Source organism: Ceratina calcarata, unplaced genomic scaffold, assembly GCF_001652005.2.
Source record: "Ceratina calcarata isolate Rehan_Ccalc_2016 unplaced genomic scaffold, ASM165200v1 scaffold174.2, whole genome shotgun sequence".
NCBI classification, from domain to species: domain Eukaryota; kingdom Metazoa; phylum Arthropoda; class Insecta; order Hymenoptera; family Apidae; genus Ceratina; species Ceratina calcarata.
Window position 1 is genome coordinate 51847 of NW_017138784.1, and position 21861 is coordinate 73707.

General features: G+C 42.5%; 4 protein-coding genes across 6 annotated transcripts; 2 read left to right on the forward strand and 2 right to left on the reverse strand.

The window, feature by feature from the left end:
- The first annotated feature begins 3152 nt into the window (after window positions 1-3152).
- On the forward strand, window positions 3153-6794 carry LOC108632793 (ATP-binding cassette sub-family F member 2). 2 transcript variants are annotated; one of them, XM_018037587.2, is made up of 6 exons: window positions 3153-3259; window positions 3781-3962; window positions 4040-5223; window positions 5288-5479; window positions 5538-5741; window positions 5811-5951. In XM_018037587.2, the coding sequence occupies exons 2-6, from the start codon at window positions 3788-3790 to the stop codon at window positions 5949-5951; spliced, it is 1896 nt and encodes a 631-aa protein (XP_017893076.1). In that variant the 5' UTR covers window positions 3153-3259; window positions 3781-3787. The 2 variants fall into 2 exon arrangements, with proteins under 2 accessions (XP_017893076.1, XP_017893077.1); XM_018037588.2 differs by lacking the exon at window positions 3153-3259 and having other exon boundaries at window positions 3788-3962; window positions 5811-6794.
- Tmem98 (transmembrane protein 98) lies at window positions 6633-8282 on the reverse strand. Of its 2 annotated transcripts, XM_018037590.2 has the most exons (5): window positions 7692-8282; window positions 7504-7613; window positions 7232-7364; window positions 6850-7173; window positions 6633-6763 (listed from the first exon to the last, which is right to left on the reverse strand). In XM_018037590.2, exons 1-4 carry the CDS (start codon window positions 7839-7841, stop codon window positions 6898-6900), a joined length of 669 nt encoding a protein of 222 aa, XP_017893079.1. In that variant the 5' UTR covers window positions 7842-8282; the 3' UTR covers window positions 6633-6763; window positions 6850-6897. The 2 variants fall into 2 exon arrangements, with proteins under 2 accessions (XP_017893079.1, XP_026666540.1); XM_026810739.1 differs by having other exon boundaries at window positions 6633-7173.
- A 106-nt stretch (window positions 8283-8388) lies between these two features.
- Window positions 8389-10978, forward strand: LOC108632794 (ubiquitin-conjugating enzyme E2 J2). The gene is made up of 4 exons (XM_018037589.2): window positions 8389-8994; window positions 9052-9286; window positions 9418-9546; window positions 9607-10978. The coding sequence occupies exons 1-4, from the start codon at window positions 8882-8884 to the stop codon at window positions 9817-9819; spliced, it is 690 nt and encodes a 229-aa protein (XP_017893078.1). The 5' UTR covers window positions 8389-8881; the 3' UTR covers window positions 9820-10978.
- Window positions 10979-14629: 3651 nt separating this feature from the next.
- Twi (twist) lies at window positions 14630-19453 on the reverse strand. The gene is made up of 2 exons (XM_026810738.1): window positions 18271-19453; window positions 14630-17226 (listed from the first exon to the last, which is right to left on the reverse strand). Exons 1-2 carry the CDS (start codon window positions 19217-19219, stop codon window positions 17090-17092), a joined length of 1086 nt encoding a protein of 361 aa, XP_026666539.1. The 5' UTR covers window positions 19220-19453; the 3' UTR covers window positions 14630-17089.
- Window positions 19454-21861: the final 2408 nt, after the last annotated feature.

Here is a 21861-nt window from a genome sequence, read left to right on the forward strand (position 1 = left end):
CTCCCGATGTACTCTCGAGGGTTACGGTGGTTGACACGCGAGCACACGTGTGCCTACCACGTCACGCATACGAGCCGCCAGGACCGTGCCTACGTGTTAAACCGTAAAATCACGACCACGATTGTCCCTGACTCTATTCTATATGAATACATTTAGAAACAGTATTGAACTAAACGCGCGATCTACTCGTAAATAGTGATAAAACGAAATATGCTCACCGAATAGGAAAGTTTATCCAATCTCGAAAGCGGCGACAAACGCTGTTAATCCGTGAGCAATTTAATTGTGTGTAAACTTTCGGATTACTCGAACGCTCGGGAATCTTGGAGATTTCTGAAGCAGCCTGTAATCTTGATGAATTTAAGAGGGGCTGCAAACTTTACCCGTAGAGGAGCTAATTTCGCAACTCCGCGTTTTGACAAATAAATAATCGCCGATAAGATCGTTTACTCTCGAGAATATAGTTGGAAACTTTTTGGTAAGCTTAAAAATCCGCTCGGCGTGTCTCGTTAGTCACCGATAACGCTTGGAATCGCCAGATGTACGATAATACCCAATCGGGCAGGACGTGCCCGATGTACGTAATGATCGATCAGACGTTTGACACAGTTTTCAAGCGCGAGCAATTTTCGACGGACGTAAGTCGGCTTTTTGTATGAACGATATCGGCAAGAGGATCGAATCGATTTTATCTAGCAAACCTCTGTTTAAAATCAATAAGAATTGTCATGTAAAATAGACGTTTATTGATTTTAATTCCGATTTATTAACGAGAATGCATTCATTTAATAATCTCTATCAAGAATTAAAGCATCTGTTAATTAGATGAACGAATAATTCATGTGACTATGCCTATTGATTCAATTGGAGAATTTTTAGTAACCCTTTTCGGAGCGTGAAAGAGTAGATACGGGCCTGGTACGCATACGTCGATTCCTGGAGCTTACATAGGAATAACGACGACGGCGACGACGACGCCGAGAACACATTAAACCCCCACCCTCACGTACTACGAAATACTACGTTCTGTGATGCGGTGCAATTAAGCCGGCAACCCCTTGCCCTCCGTTCTACGTCCCACCCTGCAACCCCTCCAGCAGACTTCGGGCCAGCAGGGGCGCAAGTCCGTCTCTTCTTTTAACCGCCCCCTGCCCGCAACCGACGTTTATCCATTCGTTCATTCATCAGAACACACTTCTTTTAACCGGCTCTTGCCTGTTCGAAAGGCGTAACCGCAACGATTCTCTGGTATCTTCGATAGGGTGCTTGGTACCCATTTGCGTTCACGACGAGGTAACGCAGTGCCAGGTAGTTCGGAATCTTTAGTACAGCTACCGAAAACGATCCCCGATCCAGGCTTTTACTTAGGGATAACTTGGCGTAGAAGCGTTACAGTCTTCTAAAGGGTTCCGTCAAAAACTAAGGATAAGAGAGAGAGTATATGTTTTATTGTAAAATCATTTTTCAGTTTTAAGCTTCTGTGTCGAACCCGTATAACTATTGAAGTATAAGAATTTCTCTTCCCTGCAGCTAGAGACTGGTTTCGGAAGAAATCTGAGACAAACTGCAAGACAGCAAGCTTCTAACTAGGGCTTCAATTCGAATTTTAGTTAGAATTCATTTGCATTCCAATCAACTGCATAATGAAAATTTTACTTCTTCATGTGTTCATGCTAAACGAGTCTGGGATCGTTTCAAGTATATCAATGATTTAGTATAACGAGTTGATTGAGTATGCAACAGTTGATGTAAGATCAATATTTTACGAAATAAATGTGAAGATCAACAATATGTGTTAAGTTTTTTCCCTCCTAATCGGAATAACCTATTTCTGCCCTTATAATCAGAGTAAACTGACGCTTTATTCGAAGAAAGTTAATTCGTTTAGACCCGAGACCTAACACAATTCCCACGGCACCCAATTCGCAAAATATATGCATATATTGATACGCACTTAACCTCGAATCGCCAAATACTTAAATATTATCGTTACTTAAACATCGTAATTATATTAATCAACGATTAATGTCAATATTCATCAATAATTATGAAAATCAAAGCTTACAGCATAACCCCACGAAATCCATCGTCCAGACCGGCGCGGCTCCTTTTTCAAATTCCATGTCCTCAGCACTTCCCAATGATTTTCCTTCCTTCAACCCATGCAAGCTGCTTATCTCCTTCTACAGAACACTCGACACTTCGCGATAAATGGAATAATCTGTTCTTCGTTAATGTTTTATTGTAAAATCATTTTTCAGTTTTAAGCTTCTGTGTCGAACCCGTATAACTATTGAAGTATAAGAATTTCTCTTCCCTGCAGCTAGAGACTGGTTTCGGAAGAAATCTGAGACAAACTGCAAGACAGCAAGCTTCTAACTAGGGCTTCAATTCGAATTTTAGTTAGAATTCATTTGCATTCCAATCAACTGCATAATGAAAATTTTACTTCTTCATGTGTTCATGCTAAACGAGTCTGGGATCGTTTCAAGTATATCAATGATTTAGTATAACGAGTTGATTGAGTATGCAACAGTTGATGTAAGATCAATATTTTACGAAATAAATGTGAAGATCAACAATATGTGTTAAGTTTTTTCCCTCCTAATCGGAATAACCTATTTCTGCCCTTATAATCAGAGTAAACTGACGCTTTATTCGAAGAAAGTTAATTCGTTTAGACCCGAGACCTAACACAATTCCCACGGCACCCAATTCGCAAAATATATGCATATATTGATACGCACTTAACCTCGAATCGCCAAATACTTAAATATTATCGTTACTTAAACATCGTAATTATATTAATCAACGATTAATGTCAATATTCATCAATAATTATGAAAATCAAAGCTTACAGCATAACCCCACGAAATCCATCGTCCAGACCGGCGCGGCTCCTTTTTCAAATTCCATGTCCTCAGCACTTCCCAATGATTTTCCTTCCTTCAACCCATGCAAGCTGCTTATCTCCTTCTACAGAACACTCGACACTTCGCGATAAATGGAATAATCTGTTCTTCGTTTGTGCAAAACATTACTCACTTTTAATTTTCGCGGAAGCTCCAGAGTGAACAAATGTGAACAAATGTTCTTACGGAATAACGATCTTGTCGGTAGACTTTTGCGACGCAATTTGGCACACGAGCGCCACCTCTGGACAATCGTACGGACGACGTAGGTTTGACGGTTTTGCATCTATCCATGCACGTGTGTTTGCGTGTTGCACGGATCGTTCGATTTTTGGCGCACAACTAAGGTAATTTCTCGTAGATTTTTGAGGGTAATCGTCCCGAGAAAAGGCGGCAGAACGAACAATCGTCTCTTAATTATCGTACGCGTTTACGTGGCCCGGTGTCGTGCAACAGTCGAAGTTTCTTTTGTCTCAGCTGGTGGTTCGTCTTCTACCAGTCATCTTTTCGTATCTCACCTCGTGCAGCTTTTATTTTTATTGCCCTAACGATCCGGTATATTTTTATCATCGAACTTTCGATCCCCCGCGTGGAAATTCTAGAAATGCGATAAGAAATCTCGGCTTTCCATCGCTCTCTCCTTGTCTTTCCTCATTTTCTCTCTCTCTCTCTATCGTTCTACATCGTCTGTCTATGCCTGTCTCTGTTTCTCTTTACTGGCTCGTGTAAGGAGTCCGGCGATGGAAATCTTTTGAATTTTCGGATTTAACTTTTCATCGTTTGGATTCCGACGCACACACGTGCAATCCCTAACCTCTGGTTTACGTAACGCGTATCCCCGGCTTAATCCGTATGAATGAAATTTTAGACGAATAATGCCGTCCGACGCGAAGAAGAAACAGCAACAGAAGAAGAAGGAGGCAGCAAAGGCTAGACAGTCTGGCAAGAAGCAGCCTCAGACTAATCCGAGCAAGACTGGAGAGGACGGCAAGGAGTCCGGAGTGGGAGTCATTGAGAATGGAACTAATGGAACGCCTATCAGCACCGAAGGTAAAACCCTGCATTTTGAAATTATAGAGAGGCTAATGAAAGGTTCTCGAGTTAATGGATCGACGTTTCTTTTACAGAGGCACTGTGTTTGAAACTGGAGGCAGATGCCAGACTGAACGCAGAGGCACGCTCCTGCACGGGATCCTTGGCTTCCCATCCACGGAGTCGAGATATAAAGATATCCAACTTCTCGATCACTTTCCATGGCTGTGAACTACTACAGGACACCATGCTGGAGTTGAACTGCGGCAGACGTTACGGTCTGTTGGGACTCAATGGCTCTGGGAAATCGACTTTGCTAGCTGTACTTGGAAACCGAGAAGTTCCTATTCCCGATCAGATCGATATATTTCACTTGACCAGAGAAATGCCTGCCAGCAATAAAACTGCTTTGGAATGCGTGATGGAGGTGGACGAGGAACGCGTGCGATTAGAGAAACTGGCTGAGGAATTGGTCGAATGCGCCGAGGAGGACGCCCAGGAGCAACTGATGGACGTATACGAAAGGCTAGAGGACATGTCTGCGGACACGGCGGAAGCTCGCGCAGCTCACATCCTACACGGTTTGGGTTTCACTGCGAAAATGCAGAAAACGCCTACCAAAGACTTCTCCGGTGGCTGGCGCATGAGAATCGCTCTCGCCAGAGCGTTGTACGTGAAGCCTCATTTATTGCTATTAGATGAGCCAACGAATCATTTGGATCTTGACGCTTGCGTCTGGCTCGAAGAGGAGCTGAAAACTTACAAAAGAATCTTGGTCATCATTTCTCATTCCCAAGATTTCCTTAACGGCATCTGTACAAATATCATACACGTGAACAAGAAGCAGTTGAAGTATTATACTGGTAACTACGAAGCGTTCGTCAAGACGCGGATGGAATTGTTAGAGAATCAGGCGAAGCAGTATAATTGGGAACAGGATCAGATTGCTCATATGAAAAATTACATCGCCCGGTTTGGTCACGGTTCCGCGAAGCTGGCCAGACAGGCACAGTCAAAGGAAAAGACGCTGGCGAAAATGGTAGCGCAAGGCCTCACAGAGAAGGTGGTTAACGATAAAGTTCTCAACTTCTATTTTCCCTCTTGCGGCACCATCCCGCCGCCGGTCATCATGGTTCAGAACGTCAGTTTTCGTTACAACGAAGATTCGCCTTGGATCTACAAGAATCTAGAGTTTGGTATAGATCTGGACACCAGGCTCGCTCTGGTCGGCCCGAACGGTGCTGGAAAGAGCACCCTGTTGAAATTGCTGTACGGAGATGTAAGTTCCGATCATTCATTCGATCTTCTTTCTTTTTTATGCACGTATTAACGTACAATTACAGTTGGTTCCATCCAGTGGTATGATACGTAAAAACAGTCATCTTCGAATCGGGAGGTATCATCAGCATCTGCATGAGCTGTTGGACTTGGACATGTCACCTCTGGATTATATGATGAAAGCTTTCCCGGATGTTAAGGAGAGAGAAGAGATGAGAAAGATCATCGGCCGTTATGGTCTGACCGGTCGTCAACAGGTACGAATCTTCAGTTCAATAATTCTTCATCAGATAATTATATCTTCTCTTGTCGTAGGTATGTCCGATAAGACAATTGTCCGACGGACAACGTTGCAGAGTCGTGTTCGCGTGGCTGGCTTGGCAAGTACCTCATCTATTGCTGCTTGACGAACCTACCAATCATTTAGACATGGAAACGATCGACGCGTTGGCAGATGCCATAAATGACTTTGACGGTGGAATGGTGCTCGTGTCTCACGACTTCAGATTAATCAATCAAGTACGCATTATTATCCTGAATCATCGATCCATCGTCTAATGGTCCCTTAATTTCCCGAATTGTTTTCAGGTGGCAGAAGAGATTTGGGTGTGCGAAAATGGAACGGTTACAAAATGGAGTGGAAACATTTTAAACTACAAGGAACATCTGAAATCGAAAGTGCTCAGCGACAACCAGAAGAGGCAGAAGGAAATGTACAAAAGCAAATAATTCGGCCCACTCCATTTTTTTTTTCAAGTGTACACCGCCTTCTCTCCAATTCTGTCCGTTCTAGCAATTTCTGTCTGCCCTGTCTCGTTTCGGACACTTAATTAGCTGACACTGCGCTGCTGTGTAGCGTTCGTCAGCGGTCGAGGATTTCTTAGTTAATTTATTTAAGCGAATGAACTGTGAATTACTGTGACGATATTGATTCGTGGTAGAATTTTACTATTTACCGTTGAACCGGGAGTCCGACGTGATTCATTGTACTGTGAGAAAACTATAATTTGACATATACGCATATATAAAATAGATTGCTACAGAATACTGCGGAAATAAAACACATTTAAGTATTATTAAAACACATCCAATACTCGAATTATTCACTTTATGCGATTCAGCTCTTTACTACAAAGTCCTATTTAACTATAAATTAATTTGATTCTCGGTATATATAAAAATATATATATATAGATGTGTACAAACAGTTATAAATACTTAATACGATCGAAGGAGAAACGATTACATTTTTCGCGAAATAGAATTTTTCATCTCAGGTATACCGTTTAAAAAAATATTCTTTAATAGTAACATCATGGAAGACTTGAACGTCTCGTACCGATCATATCACACGAAGTATATCTCCAGTGTTTTTTAATCGTGTAAAGTGTTGTCAAATATATAGATCTATACTTATGATATTTTTTAATACGTCACGAAAAGTAATGTACGCATTTTTGTAACGACTATATACTTACACGAGAATGTAACGCACTAGAGGAAAAGAAAGGGAACTCGACTCCCGTCGTCGTGTTTTGGATCTTGGCATAATAAAAGGAGAAGAAAAAGGAATTCTTAGTGCTTTCAATCTCACGTTAGAGTTTAGAGAATGCAAACGCCTGAATACCATTATGAGAAACGTGGTCGCTAAATAATGTTGGAAGACATTCGGAGTTCAAACCGACGTTGAAGCCGGCACGGAGCAAGCCATTTCCTGCGCCAGGGCAGCGTTCCTCAGGATGGACAAATGCGAGTCCATGTCGCTCAACGCCTGGTCGATGAACGCTAATTTCCTGGCGTGACTCTTGGACACCCCGTGCTTGGTCACCAAAGCCAGATGAGTGACGGCTAGCACCAATGCTGCGACCCTGGCCTCCAGCAGTCTCGCGTCTAACGGCGGGTACAAGCTCCTCACCACGTCGTCGACACGAGGCGGAATGCGTCTAGCAACCTGATACAAATTCGTCTTTCTAACATCGATTCGATACCTACGAATTAGATTGACTTACGTCGACGATTTCTAACGGGACGGTGTTACTGTTTACCGTGCCTGCTATAGCGGTGAGACTTGAGGCCAAAGCGTGGCAAGATCTCAACACGGCGATGCACAACGGAGCTAAACCCGTCGCGTCGTCGACCCATCTGAATTCGAACGAGTTATTCGAAACGACTATCTACTATTTTTATAACAAGTATCAACTTCTTAAACCAATCGAACTATGTAGAACAACCGAATATCGATGTGACATACTTTAGACGGAAATACATTACTTATGTATACCTCTCAGCCCCAGCTAGCCATTCCTCGCTCTCCCATGCATCTAAATCCAAACCGGAGAAATTCTCACCCTCCAAAAGATCCGAGCTTAGATCTGGTGAATCTTTCTGATTCTAAAATAAGATTGCCCTGATGTTCGCAACTGTCTTTGTTAAAGATCCAGGATTTTGTATGAAGAACTCGTAACTTACGTAGTAGCATCGCTGTCTTTTGCAAATAACGAGAAGAACCAAAAGCGCGCCGAGGAACACAGCAGCCAGTGCACCAAGTGCCACTGCAACCACTGTTTCCATTCCAGTGGCACCAGCCGCGGTGTTACTTATCGACACCGGGGAACTCATCCTTCGGACGGGCTTGTCAATCGAACAATCACGTTCAAACTATTGTTCGGATCAATTGGACAACGATATACGGGTCATGAATAACGTTTGAACGATTTTTTCCGTAAACAGAGAACGCGATCAGCGTCGAGTTTCCCGGTGATGATCGGTGGGAGGCGGAGACTGTCACGAATCTTAAGCTCCATTCATCAAATAAATGATTCCCTCCATCCTCTGTTGCGTATTTTGCAACTCGCGTTACGTAATCCCTAATCCTTCGTTAACAAGTAATTTTGTTAACGAAGACGTTTCGCATCCGGGAAGAGCATGTTAATGACTCAAAGTTCAGAACCGAAGAAAAAATCGATACGATAAAATTGTATAAAAAATGGGACGTGATTCTTGTCAGTAGGATTTACCCAGGCTTAGTTTATGTTAAAACGCTTGAAATCTTCTCTCCACCACTTTGCAATAATAAAATTCTGCTCAAAATACATTTATTTGCAATTTGTATGTGCATTTCTGCGCGCATGCACTTAGGTTCAGTCATCTACACCACCACGGTGCTCTACGCTTATTTGCTCGATGATTATGGTAACGCGAGATGGAAATAATTAAGTACGTTTCATAGTCATATGTTTTCTGTCATGAGAGAGTTGCTGTCAAATTTCGTGTCGTTCGTGAACATCCTGTGAGTGCGAGGCAAAAATAATAGACAAAGTAGCCGAGACACGACCGTGTCAAGGCTGCGCAACGTGTACAACCGTAAACCGCGTTACCGTATCCGCATTTACCTCGCGTTACGACGGGAATGTAACCTATCTCTTTTAGAACGTCCACGAATTCACTTTTTTTAATTGATTAACATACGCGGTAACGCTTTTTTTTTACCGGAACCACGGAGTTTCGTTTTGTCCTCGAGACGCGCGTTCTGTACACGCAACACGTTAACTTGACAAGAACTCAAGGTAGAAATTGGCAAGGATCGTTTGAAAGAGGCTGTACAGAGGTACAGCAACAGTTGAGAGCCAAGAATTCGTTTGACCAGCACTGCGATTAACATGAATAGGATAAACAGCGCGACTGCCAGACTGAAGCAAGATTACTTGCGCCTAAAGAAAGACCCTGTACCATACGTTGTCGCGGAGCCAGTTCCTTCCAATATATTAGAATGGTATGTACGTTTATCGAAGTTAATCGATGAATCGTAACGAATAATATTTGTTTATAGGCATTATGTGGTCAAGGGTCCAGAGAAAACTCCTTACGAGGGGGGATTCTATCATGGGAAACTTATATTTCCAGGAGAATTCCCATTCCAGCCACCTAGCATTTACATGACTACTCCAAATGGCCGATTCAAAGTCAACACAAGACTATGCTTGTCAATTTCCGATTTCCATCCAGACACGTGGAATCCTGCGTGGAGTGTGTCCACCATTCTCACAGGATTACTCTCTTTCATGGTATGTATCTCAATTTCTATTCCCTGGTACATTTCTTGTTGTCTTAAAATAATAGAAAAATAAGCCAGTGAGTAGAAATTGGGACCTTAACTAGTAAAATTGAAATTAGAATAGTTCTCTTCATTTCATAGATTGAGAACAGTCCTACGATGGGAAGCATCAACACGTCGGATTATGAGAAGAAAATATTCGCTGCTCAGAGCCTGGAGTACAATCTGAAGAACAAAATGTTCTGCGAACTGTTCCCAGAAACTGTTGAGGTAAATACAAAGAATGATACGAAGAGTGATAATATATTAACGAAAGGATTTTTTCGACAGGTAATAAAGGCCGAGTTGGCGCACAGAAAAGAACTGGAAAAACAGGCGAGGCATCAATCGACGGCCGCCGAGGTTTCGTCGATGCTGCGCGACCAATTTCAAAGGGATCAAACCCCGTTGTACAGTGCCCTGACGAATCTCGTTTTCATCATCGGATTCGCGGCGTTCGCTTACACGGTGAAATACGTACTATGGAGCGTCGCCATGGAATAAGTGAAAAGGACTACCAAACGAATGCACAACTGTGCGCGTTCTACTTTTATTCGTTAGAAAGAGAGAGAAGCGAAGAAGATTAATGTTGTGATAACGACGCGTGCAAGGTGTTTAGAAACTCGATCGGGTACGAACACGTCTGAATCTTACAAACACGCGGTACTACTTCTCCTGGTTTCCGAGTTCACACACACGAACGTTTGATAGATTTTTTATATCAAAGTTACCTATAAAACACGAGTTGTACTATACGTATATATGTATATATACACAGACACACACATTCGAAAATTTTCAACGCGTTCACAACTCCGAGGAGTTCTATCCACGAACGAACGAAGTATATCGTTTATTTCCTTCTTTTGAAGAAAACAATCGATCTTTTTGAATGGTTTACGACGCTGTTGATTGATTTTTTCGATTGACCTCGGTCGAGTTCCGTTATGCGATTTTTCCAAAGTATGTAGTTCGACAGGGTGGACTATAATTATATTTAACGACTATTTGTAGAATAACTGAGAGAAAGTGCGGGAGAGAAAGAGAGAGAGTGAGTGGAACAAGTAGAGTAATTAAAAGAAACAATAAAAAATCGTAGGGGCTTCCCATCGGTGAAAGCGACGAGCGCGAACCTACGGCTTTCGTGTTACGATAATTTAATTATTTTTTTTCTCGCGTCGTCGGACTTTGATCAGGAAAGAGTAAAACTTCCCGAAGTGTAGCCTGCCTCTGCGATGTGCCAATGAAAAACCAAGTCGAAATTTTTAACGCGGGTCGGACTAAGCTTGGTAGGACGAAATTCGTGACGATTTGTAAATACGTGTAGCGAATTATTAATACGTATGTAATATCAGTGAATAACATAAAAAAAGACAAAAAAAAATAATGCTTACAGATCGGTGTCAGTATTCGTTGTTCTGGATCGTTCGAAATGTTCACTCTTCTGGATGTCGATCACTTAGCTGGGCACGTACATCAATCGGTCGCAATAAAAGAAGAGCAAGAAACGAAATTGTAACTCGCGATGCGAGAAATTTAACGTGTACAGACGTCAGTGTTAACGAGTACAGAACTGATGTATAATCGGTTTTATGTTAACGATTAACCGCGTCGGTTTTTATTTATTAATTAAAAGTAATACCATTTTTGTATGCAAAGCAAACATCGTCTTTTATTTCCGATTCCTGCTTGCTCGTCACGAAGAAAAAGAACGGATTCCTCTCGCGCGCGCGAGAGTGTAAAATAATTTCTCACGTACCTCGTCCTTTTTTTCCACGGCTTCCACGTCGCGTACACTCCCGTGACTCACCCGGACATGCAGGCAATTACAATGTACTTCGTAATTTAAATTAAAGAAAATATCGCGGAAACTAGAAATATTCAATTGACGTAAACCGAACGCGATCCAAAGGCGTTACTTGACTAGCCGCTCACAGATGTCGACACTGCGGCCAACCGTTGCCCTCTTTTCAAATCGGCCCCTCTTTCGCGCAATCTACACTTCTCGCGTAACGTATATTTTCTGTTTTCTATATAAATGCATGTATGTACAGTATATATTACATGTAATTAACATGGGAAATAATAACTGAAGTTTTTTAAGCATTATTGCAACTTTCGCTGGTTTCCTTGGTCGCCAACGTCTTTCTTTGTCGATTACGACATGCAACAATTTTGCAGTACTTCCAGGCACCATTGACACATTAACGATCGACGGGGAAGCAAGTGCGATATGCTGAACTGACATTTAGAGCGGCATTAAACGGCGGCGACGGTTTGCGGATCGCGAGGGAAAAGAATAAAGGAAGGAAACGGGAGCATCGTTTCACCGTGTTTACCGGTACGGTAAGCAGTTAGAATTTTCTTTGAATGCTCCCTTGTTCGAGTGCGCTCGGGAGGAAGGATGCATCCTGTGAAGACGCTTTCTTACCGGTTTCGCGTTTGGTTTACTCGTTTCTGGCCACGAACAGTGACGAATAATTAACGAACGAACGCTTACCTCAATCAATTACTCTTACATTTCGAAAGAGAAATGTTCCCTCCCGTCGTCTTATCTGCTTTTTTGTCTACGGGATTCAAGTCCGAGAGTTTCTCATGGTTCGCCATGCAGCTGTTCGCACGTCCACCGGATCCACCTTAATCCACGAAAACACGGTGTAAAAGAAGCAAACAGTAATTTATTCGTGCACGAAATAACAAGGAAGTCGAGCGTACGAGCCTTTCCCGACCGTTTCACGCCCCCACGTAAGTAAATCATCGTGCCGCAGGCGCCAGGACACTTTTGTCGTGCCTCAGATCCTGCGAAAATAAGATACACGTGTCCCCTTTTCCGTGGTCTCATTCCGACCGTTTACCTAACTTAATCTACTGTACATTTCTGACTATCATATTCGTCTTTCTTTATAATTATATACTATTTAGGTTTCTGAGACAGGGTTGCGTTATGAAAAATCAACTTTTTTATTGATTTTTCGTACGTAATCTCTACGTATCAGAGAAAAATCTTAAGCTCGACTGTCCGACCGATTTCTCGATATTAACGTCGTTATATTTACGTCGCGCGATGGCACATTTCAGCTGCAACCTGTTGCAATAAATCGTATTTACGATAACTCGATTCCTAGTAGTCGGTTTACGATACCGGAAGTCGAACGACTCCCGTCCGTCGTTTCTGTACCAGGATTGCCTCATTCACGTTTTACACGTGTGCACGCGCCTCTCAATCCTTTGTGCACATCATTAACCCTCTATATTAAGCGGTATTAAACGCAATCTAACAATGTTCGGTCCCTTGTGAAACGCGATCAGTGAGTTCGTGTGTTAATTGTGTCGACGATTTCGATCAGTGATTTCAATCAGTGTAATAAAAGAGTTCAAGCAATTGTTTAATTCTTCTCTGAAGAAAACATTGGTTCCTGTTCTTCTAGTACCGCTACCTGTTATTTAGAAGGTTAGTTCTTGCGTTTTGTATTTGACAATTTTTCTACGTGTCACTGCTTGTTCGTGAATTCCTGGTCGAAAATAGCACAGTTCTCATTTCGTATTCTCTTATTATATTACTCTCTGCAACTATTCTCTGCTTGCAGGAACGATGAAGACCGAAGTGCAACAAATAGAAGAATGATTGCTGAACGATTATTGTGCAAAGTGAATATTTGTGATTGTGAAAACTGTGAGCAATGCTGGGGTAAATGGGACAATGGATTTATATACGAGACAACGGAAAAAGGTATAAATATGAATGTTTAATAGATATCTGACAAAGTTTCATGTAACCCCCCTTATGCGATGAATTATTTTACAAAAATCTGTCATTTAGTTCGCACGTTTTATTTATTTATTTAACAAATTAGCAAATAGGAACAGGTTACCACTTAAGGGATTAATAAGATATGTAGGTACGTAGTTCTTTATTAATTTCCTGTATACATTAGCAATCTTGATTGCTTTGTTTCAAATACGGAACGATTCCCGACTGACTTTGCATGCACACATGCACCGAATTAAATGCAGTGTTACGGATATTTCTCATCTTCTCAACATTAACAGTACGACAGTTAAATATCTTGAACTTTTACCTCAAGTTCCATTGCATAGGCGAGACACAATTCAAATTAGAGATAGAAGAATGAATTATGCAAGCAGTTATAAACCGGTCGTTGAATTATTCTCCCAAGTTATCTACGTTCTCAAACGAAACGGTACAGCGGCACGATTTAAAATCAATCAGAAATATGTTCCGCGTTTCCTTAGGGGCGTTGAAAAAGAGTCGTTTCGAAAATAATTAACTGGCGGGGACGAGCTCATTACGCGGCTTAATTAGCTGCCACTGGTACCCGTGTTCCTCCACGGGAAACGCTACCGAATTATTACGTACCGCCTCTCTTCAGCTGGGACCGCGTTCCCCGAAATACTCTTTCCCTGGAAGTGAAAAATGATCTGCCCGAATAGTATCCGGTAATTATACGAACTGGAATATCGATTAGACTTTTAGTAATGTTACAGGAAGAGTTACGTTCGGCATTGGAATTTTGATAAGATCTTGCGAAGAGAAAGAATCCGAACTGGGTTTCGTTGCTCGCTTTTACTATTCCAAGGATATTTAAGTACATAGTTTTACGTACACGCGAGGAACGTCGGAGGAGATGGAACGGGACGGTAGCCGCGGTTGGCACTAACGACGGACGATTCATCATCCGGTAGGGAAAACGAAAGGAGTGACAGAAATTGCGGTGATTTAGTAGGAAAAGACAGAGAACAGATGTTTCGCTTTTCTCTCCTGCGAGTCTCTTTTTCTTTTTCGCCGTCCACCTTTCATTCTGTAAAGAAGTGACCGACATATCGACCTGCAATCAATTTTTTAGGAATATTCTAACACTGAGGAGGCATTTGGGAAGTGAATTCAATGAAATACTAGACGAGAGTCAAGACGCAGCTCGGAAGTTGTTAACGTATATATTATTGAGGATTAGATTTAGGAAATCGGAGGAGGCTGTCGTTCGGCCGGTTGACACAATTTTTTGACCAATCGTCCGTGCTGGGCGTCGCTTCCTTGCAATAATATTTGCACTGGCTCGTCTAATCCATTAAGCCTGCCATCGGCTGGCGTTTGGTAAATTATTTACCGGCTCTTCCGTTCGCCACCGCTGTCGTTCCTCGTCTCGCCGCGTTGCTTCCACGAATTTACGATCTGGGAATATCCATACGTTTCGCTGTACGTATAAGCGCGGAACTCGTCGCTGTCCGATATAAATGAGCATTGAAATAAGAAATAGGGAACAGGCGTGGGCGAGTGAAACAATAGAGACGATGATCATTGTTCGGTAGTCATTTTTTTATTTCTCGCAGTCCGTAAAAAAATACTGTTATATATTAGCTAAAAAGACGAGCGAGCGTTCGATAAGAATGATTTAAAAAAAAAAATGCACTTTGGCACAGTTTGTATAGGAATGAACATCCAAGTGTCTCGTTTAAAAAAAAATAAAACTTCTACTATTTACATAGCTATGTACAAGAATCACTTGGACGGTGAATAAATTATTGCGACTTCCGGCCATCTCTACTTAACGCTAAGCTACGCTACCATCTAAAAGCTACGATTTTTATCCTATTATATACAAGATCTTTGGTTTGTCTAGCTGTATGCACGTACGAAACGTTACGCTTTGTCGTTAAATTAATTATGATACATGGTTCTATTATATTAGTGGAAATCTCGAGCGTTACTTGTTTTTTTTTTTAACTGCTCGCATCGCGTATTAACTAATTTTGCTAATTCTAAAACGATTACGCTATCTATGGCACTACAAGCTTAAAACTATTTTTAAGGCGATGAACGAATTAGTTATAATATGCACAGTACCTTTGGCCCTCGTCTCTAATTAAATAACAATTGTATAAAAATCACTCATACTTCGACGCCACAGTCGATGCTACAACGACGACGCGTAACATTGATTCCTTGACATACTCCGAGTACAATCGTATTATAAAAATTTCAGTTGGAGGACTCGTCACGTTTGCTGTTCGCTCGTATCGTACAACGGAAAGAGGTACATAGGGACCAGCGTTCTGACGTGCCCTGGAGTAAGGAGGAACGGCGATGGCACCTCGTTTGGACTCCAGCTTTTTTTCACGAAGATTCAGTGCGGCAATAAAGACGCTGGCGGATTTAACGTAGCGTGTCTTCGTTAAGCGAGTCAAACGAGAAACTTTTCCTTCTTGCCTTACTTCTCGGTTTAAAATAAACCCCGGCCGCCCTTTCGCCTCGCGGTGGAAACTCGCTCGGGACTTACATTTTCATGCACTCGCGTGAAACAAAACCAGAAATTCCACCGTTCAATGTATCCCGTATTTCGGATCATTCTGTCTTCTTATTTCACTGTACATCTTGAATTGTTCAAGCATTTTATTTCATACATCAAATGTGAATATATTACTAGTTGGGAACATGTTCTCGAAGGGAAAGCTGGCCCTCATATATATGAGAGGATTACAATTGTTACGGGAATTTCCAATGTGATTTCCGTGTGTCACTGTCCCTTGAAAATCCGTTACGGTGAATTTATGACGGTCTAACAGTTTAAACTTGAAGGAAATCGCACTTTGTCTTTACTAAGTCCGTAAAAAGGGGTGTAATCAATTGTACGTTCGAATTCCCCGAACCCGGGTCCGATTTTCCCTTTCCAATGCTCTCGCGACAGACAGTAGCGTCATTGCTACAATTTTACGAGTTTTTTTATGGGCCGTGATGATCGCGGCCGGCTACGGGCGCCGAGACGCTGTGGAAACAAGCTGAAACTGCTACCCGACGGGTAGATGAAACTTAAACAAAACAAGACAACCGGCAGGGGAGGCATTAACGAGCATTTCGGCGCCTACAGGTCGCTACTAGCTTCGTACTATGTACCTCTTTTCTTTTACCACATAGAAACCCGCGTTTCGTATCGAACAACAGAATTGTTTGTCAATTGATAATAATTATAATTCGCTCGAGACAGCTTCTTTGATGCGAACATTCTTTACGTGTCTATATAAAACTGTAATCTGCGTGTATCGCGAGTAACTCTGCCAACAAGATTTTCATAGAACATTCCGCGTCGTTTCCAAGATTGATACTTGTTAATAACAGGTTTCACGCGGTAGTCTCGGATGGAATTGGCCAGCTGGCCAAACCTCTAATTCGCTGTAAACGCTTAAATTATTGGCTTTAAAATCGGGCACCATCTCGCGTTTCAAAGAACGTAACCGAGAATAAAATGATCCGATGTGTCGCGTACAAACTTAATTAACAGCAAACGTGACTCCCGTTTGGTGCATCTACTTTAGAGGAGAGTTAACAGATTCTTTGGTATACGTCTTTTGGTACCAGTTTCAGGAACAACGTGTCTCCTAATTTACTTATTAAGAAAGATCCTCTGGCAACATACTTTAATTGTTATATGGCCAACCGTGTTTTATGATTTTACTATCTAAGTCGGCTTGGTTTAGAAAAGAATTAGTCCAGTCGACTACTCCTTAATTTAAGAAAAGAAATAAGCCACTTTCTATTCTTCATGTGGATTTTTAAATTGGATAAGAAATACCTTCTTCGTCTTGCTTGATCTCAGCTGATTTGTTTCTTTGAACCGTTTTCATTCAATCGGCGTCCTACGAAAGTTTCGATATTTTCGTGCCAGCGAAAATAGGAAATCCGTGTAACAGGAAGATCACTGAGTCGCCCTGAGATTATTTTTCTTATACCTTTCGCCCGTAACGGAGACGACGTTCTCCCTCAGAGATTCGAATTCCAATCGTCTTCCATTCTCCAAACGCTGAACGCGTACGAGAGCTTCTCGTGAGCCATGTAGCTGCACGACGACGAAGTTATCTCCCTCGCTGCTAACACCGCGCTTCTTGGATTTCTATCTCCTGAAACAATGAAATTCCTTTTTATCAACTTCGCAGTCACTATGCAAAAATTTCCATTCTCTTGTCTATATTATATTTCAACAAATATATGCATTTTAGAACGAAAATATTGAAACTAAGAAATGACAAAGCAAGAGATTCTTGAAGTGGAAGATGAAACTGGAGGCAGGGGAGACATGCAGAAATGAAAAACGAAGAGCGTGAACGCGAGAAGCTTGTTGAAAACGGGCCGATCGTCGGGACTGTTAGAGCTTCTCAAGTGTCTTTAGTCACCTGGAGTTATGGTATATCGTCACCATTTGGCCGCTGCATCGCCTTGTATTCTGTCAACCTTGATGGAAATTGCGATCAAAAGGATGAACATTACTACCGGGCATTGACAAACCCGACGAACATAAATTTTATAGAAAAATCTTATACTTCAAGAGATTGCAACAATTTATTAGAAATTTTAATAGCCTTAGCTTATTAAGAATTTCAAGAATAGTCTGAAGTGAAGAATTCATGTCTAATTTATTGAATAACTTAAAAGGATTTGAAGCTTCTCGGTTACTAAAACTTTGCTCAGGATACAAGAAGCTGTGTATAAACTGTCTCATTGCGACAAACGAGATTTCCAGAAGTTGTTTGTTCTCTTATCAAGTTTGTAAAGGAGTCGAGTGGTAGCGATGTTTATACCTGACCATGGGGCGAGTTCACTGCTTAGGATAGAAAATCGTTGGGACCGGCTCTTCGCGGGGGTATGTTTAATTGCTGGGCCCCGCTTCAAACAAACCTACCAGAGCTTCTATAAACACGCTTAAGATGCCGACGGAAACGTTCGTAGTACAGATCAAGGGAGATGCATTAATACATGGAATTATGATTGAAATAAGAAATGAGTATAATTATTGAAGTTACAAAATCTGAGAAAGGAAGTGCTGCTATTTGAAATTGTAGAATTATAAATTGAGAAAACAAACTAGTGGAGGATTGAAAGAATCTGCATGCAGTAATTGAGGGAATGCAATCTTATCTATGAAAGCACATTTGTCACCTACTCACCACTGGCCTCTTCGGTGGTGTCAGTGTTCTCCATGTTACAATGCAACACTTGAAAGAGAAAGTCGATGTATCTAGTAGCCAGCTTCAACGTCTGGATTTTGCTAAGCTTGTCACTAGGCAAAGTAGGTATGATCTTCCTCAGCGCAGCGAAAGCCTCGTTCAAACTCTGAGTCCTCTGCCTCTCGCGCACGTTCGCCATCACCCTTTGATTCTGTATCTCCTCGAAGCTCGCCCCGGTCTTCCTCCTTACTTTATTCTTCGTCGACGATGCATTACTATCCTCAGACTCGTTCTCGATGCTACTAGATTTCCTTTTCCTCTTGGCACTGTTTCTCCCCTCGTCCATGTAACTCTTGGTAGACGACGAGGGTTCCGTCTGCCCGATCTCCACCTGTTTGTACCTCTGCTGTTCAATTTCAGGCTTGAAGTCCATCACCTCAGGTTTGTACTCCACCGGTTCCAAGTGGTGATAACCTTGGCCCTGTCCCGGCGCTATTTCTTCGCCACTGGAGGAGTACATTTGAGGAGAGGGCGTAAGGTACAGACTCTGTTCATGATCTCTGCTGTGATCTGACAGGAATCCTGGTGAGTTGTCGTGCAATCGTCTGTCATAGTCGGTCTGGAGATCCCTGAGGATTTTACTATCCTGGTACTTCTTGTTTTCGTCAGGATTCTCGTACATCAAGTACCCAGGCTGTTGATACAACGTCTGATGATGGTGGTGGTGGTGGTGGTGGTGATGTGGTTGATAACCCGGCAAGTGTTTGTGCTCCGGCGGGCTGCTGAGGTCCATCAGGTGCGTCGGCGGAGAGAATCTCGCGTAATGGTCCGGCGAGTTGCTCGCCGAGCTGCCGGCGCTGTGAGGAATACCGGAGCTGTCGTTGTTGTCAAGGATATAGAATCCCTGGATCCTCTGCGTCTGTAGGCTCATCGGTTGCGTGCTCTGCATTGTCTCTCAATTAGAACTACACTCGGTGGCAAAAGCTACACTGGCATCTCACTCTAACTCCACCCCAGTTTCAACTGTTCAATAGTCGCAGAACTGTACCGAGTTTTATATTATCTCGAAAAATGGGCGTTCGATTTTAGACACTCGATGACTATTAAAGGCTACTCTTTTTACGATACGACGCGGCAATGGGCAACTCCCGAGCAGGCTGGTGACTCGGCTCGCCTCCGCTTCGAAAGCTCCGGCGCGTTTGAAGGAATACGCGGGCCTAACTTCGTCTTGGGGTCTGTCGACGTGAACCCCGCCTACGGCCATCGAGAAACGCACTTTACCCTCTACGAGTTTCATTCCCCTACCTGGCCCGTTCTAACTCCTTCCACTCCGGCCCCCCCTCCAGATGGCTTCTGTTATCCCAGCCGCGATGGTATCCACCCACGAGTCTTCGAGTCTTTTAGTTCGACAGAGACGAGAGATAGGGACACGGGGGTGAGAGACAAGTTGTAGCCACCTTTTACGAGGTGGTTTAGGACCTGGACCTGTTAAATAAAGCGTACGTTCATTGTTTAAAGAAGGTTCTTACCTTCTTCTCATTTATCGTGCAAAGTGAAATGCATATATGAAAGTTCTATCGATTAAATGATAAATCGTGTTCTTTATATCAGTTTCATGTTCAGGTTTATTCAGTTTATAAATCAATTGTCACAGGATTCGGTATCGAGGAACGAAGAGAGGGACACGGATCTAGTGGGTTGGATGATGGGCAAGAGAGACGGAGGCTCTGGCAGAATGAGCGACGAGGACGGAGAGTTGAGGGACGACCCACGTTGAATATTTATATCGCCAGGAGCCAGTGAGAATAAAGCGAGGGGATCCGCGAAACTTTGCGTTCGCATGCCCCACGAAATGGCGCGAAAACCGACGATCACCATCGTTCCTCTTCGTCGAACTCTCCTCTTCCTCTAATCGCGAATCATCGTCGAATAAATTCGTCGAAATTCGTATTTAGGAGTTTAGAGGTCGATACAACGCTTCCTTTAATCGCTCGAATGATTGAATTCATACACGCATATGAAGAATCCCGTCGAAATCGAAAACGAATATTTATACATGAATTAATGTTTCCTTTGATGAAACTAATGAATGTGTAACGAGCCGAAGGAGAGAGGAAATCGTGATAAGTAAGCAGGGAAACGGTGAAAGCCTGAAACACGCGGAATTTATAGACACCTTCAAAAGAGCTTTCGTCCGTCACAACAAACACGTCCTGGCAATCCGGCTTGATCATCCATCACCCGGGCCAGTTTCACGGCGCGCCACGTCCCTCCACGCGTGATTTCGAATTGGAACCGCGTTCTCCGCGAACACGAGTCTCGATTCGCGGGAACACAGCCGCGTTTCCCGGTATTAAAACATTTCCAAACAACAGTTCGTCTTATAGTTCAAATAATTCTATCGATATTTCCTACATTTTTTTTACATTACACGCAGTGCGCGTATTCTTAACGCGTCCAGCTTTTTTATAAATACGTAAAATCACTCTATAATTATGTACGACCCGTTAAGAAGATCGCGTAACAATTAATAATAGCAAAGTGGAGACGCGCACTTTGCAAATTGTACGGATTCTATCTTAATGGAACGTCCGGGTGCATTGAAACGAGTTTATCGAAAGTGAAGACATTAGACCGCGACTCCCTTCTGGGAACACGAGGCGAAACGACCGTGCAGAAAATCCCGGATCCTGGCCGGTTGCCAAACGAAAATCAGATCGCCAATGAAGAGGCCGATAAATAACACCGCCAAACACCAAAATAATACTGATCAAAGTCGAATAGCTCCGGCCCTCGTTCCGCCCCGCGAAACCAACGGCGATAAAAAGCTAGTATCAGAATTTATTGTTAAACAGAAAATTATCCAACACCCTCCGACTGCGTGAAAACAATTTTTCATACGGCTAGTAACAACGAAATTGAGCCAGCTACGTGCATGTGTTAGTCTCCCCTAAGGGGACAAAATTCAAAATAATAGTAATAAGTCAACATCTTATTTTTTCGATGCTCGATCTCGCATTGATATTGTTGGATTTTAACATAATTTTGACTCGTCAAAATAAAAATAATGTTAACGTACGCACATTACCAGCACCTACATTAAAATTCTTTTTATTTTGACGCGTCAAAATTATAATAAAATCCAACAGTACCGATGCTAGATCAAGAATCGAAAAAATAAGATGTATACTTATTACTCGTTTTGAATTTTGTCCCCCTGGAGGAAACTAACACATGCATGTAGCTGGCTCAATTTCGTTGTTACTAGCTGTACAATTTACATACCGCGAAATATTCGTCGTTCAGGTAACTCGTAGTACTCGAGCCTATTTTTAAATCCACCGGTTGAGTAAGGTTTTTTTATTACGGCCGAACATGTGCTTACCTGCCGTGGTACCTGTCTTTTTGTCACGGGAAGGTTACGAGGATTAGTCCTGTTGGAAACAGTGCATGCTATGGCGACAAATCCGATTTAATGACGATTTATGGGTCGGGTAGTTTGTTCGGGCGAAGGTACTTCGAAGGTGAATCCGGCCACCAGTTAGGCAATTAGCAGTTTGCAGGAGAAAAGTCCGATCGTAAAACAGCCCC

What these genes read in the sequence shown, in the direction of transcription:
- LOC108632794 (XM_018037589.2), top strand. Translation starts at nt 8,882, where the DNA reads ATGAATAGGATAAACAGCGCGACTGCCAGACTGAAGCAAGATTACTTG. An exon ending in CAGGATTACTCTCTTTCATG is followed by an intron (nt 9,287 to 9,417) that starts GTATGTATCTCA and finishes TTCATTTCATAG; the next exon opens with ATTGAGAACAGTCCTACGAT. An exon ending in TGTTCCCAGAAACTGTTGAG is followed by an intron (nt 9,547 to 9,606) that starts GTAAATACAAAG and finishes TTTTTTCGACAG; the next exon opens with GTAATAAAGGCCGAGTTGGC.
- Twi (XM_026810738.1), bottom strand. Translation starts at nt 19,219, where the DNA reads ATGCAGAGCACGCAACCGATGAGCCTACAGACGCAGAGGATCCAGGGA. An exon ending in CACCACCGAAGAGGCCAGTG is followed by an intron (nt 17,227 to 18,270) that starts GTGAGTAGGTGA and finishes TCATTGTTTCAG; the next exon opens with GAGATAGAAATCCAAGAAGC.
- Tmem98 (XM_018037590.2), bottom strand. Translation starts at nt 7,841, where the DNA reads ATGAGTTCCCCGGTGTCGATAAGTAACACCGCGGCTGGTGCCACTGGA. An exon ending in AAAGACAGCGATGCTACTAC is followed by an intron (nt 7,614 to 7,691) that starts GTAAGTTACGAG and finishes ATCTTATTTTAG; the next exon opens with AATCAGAAAGATTCACCAGA. An exon ending in TGGCTAGCTGGGGCTGAGAG is followed by an intron (nt 7,365 to 7,503) that starts GTATACATAAGT and finishes GTTCGAATTCAG; the next exon opens with ATGGGTCGACGACGCGACGG.
- LOC108632793 (XM_018037587.2), top strand. Translation starts at nt 3,788, where the DNA reads ATGCCGTCCGACGCGAAGAAGAAACAGCAACAGAAGAAGAAGGAGGCA. An exon ending in AACGCCTATCAGCACCGAAG is followed by an intron (nt 3,963 to 4,039) that starts GTAAAACCCTGC and finishes TTTCTTTTACAG; the next exon opens with AGGCACTGTGTTTGAAACTG. An exon ending in TGAAATTGCTGTACGGAGAT is followed by an intron (nt 5,224 to 5,287) that starts GTAAGTTCCGAT and finishes GTACAATTACAG; the next exon opens with TTGGTTCCATCCAGTGGTAT.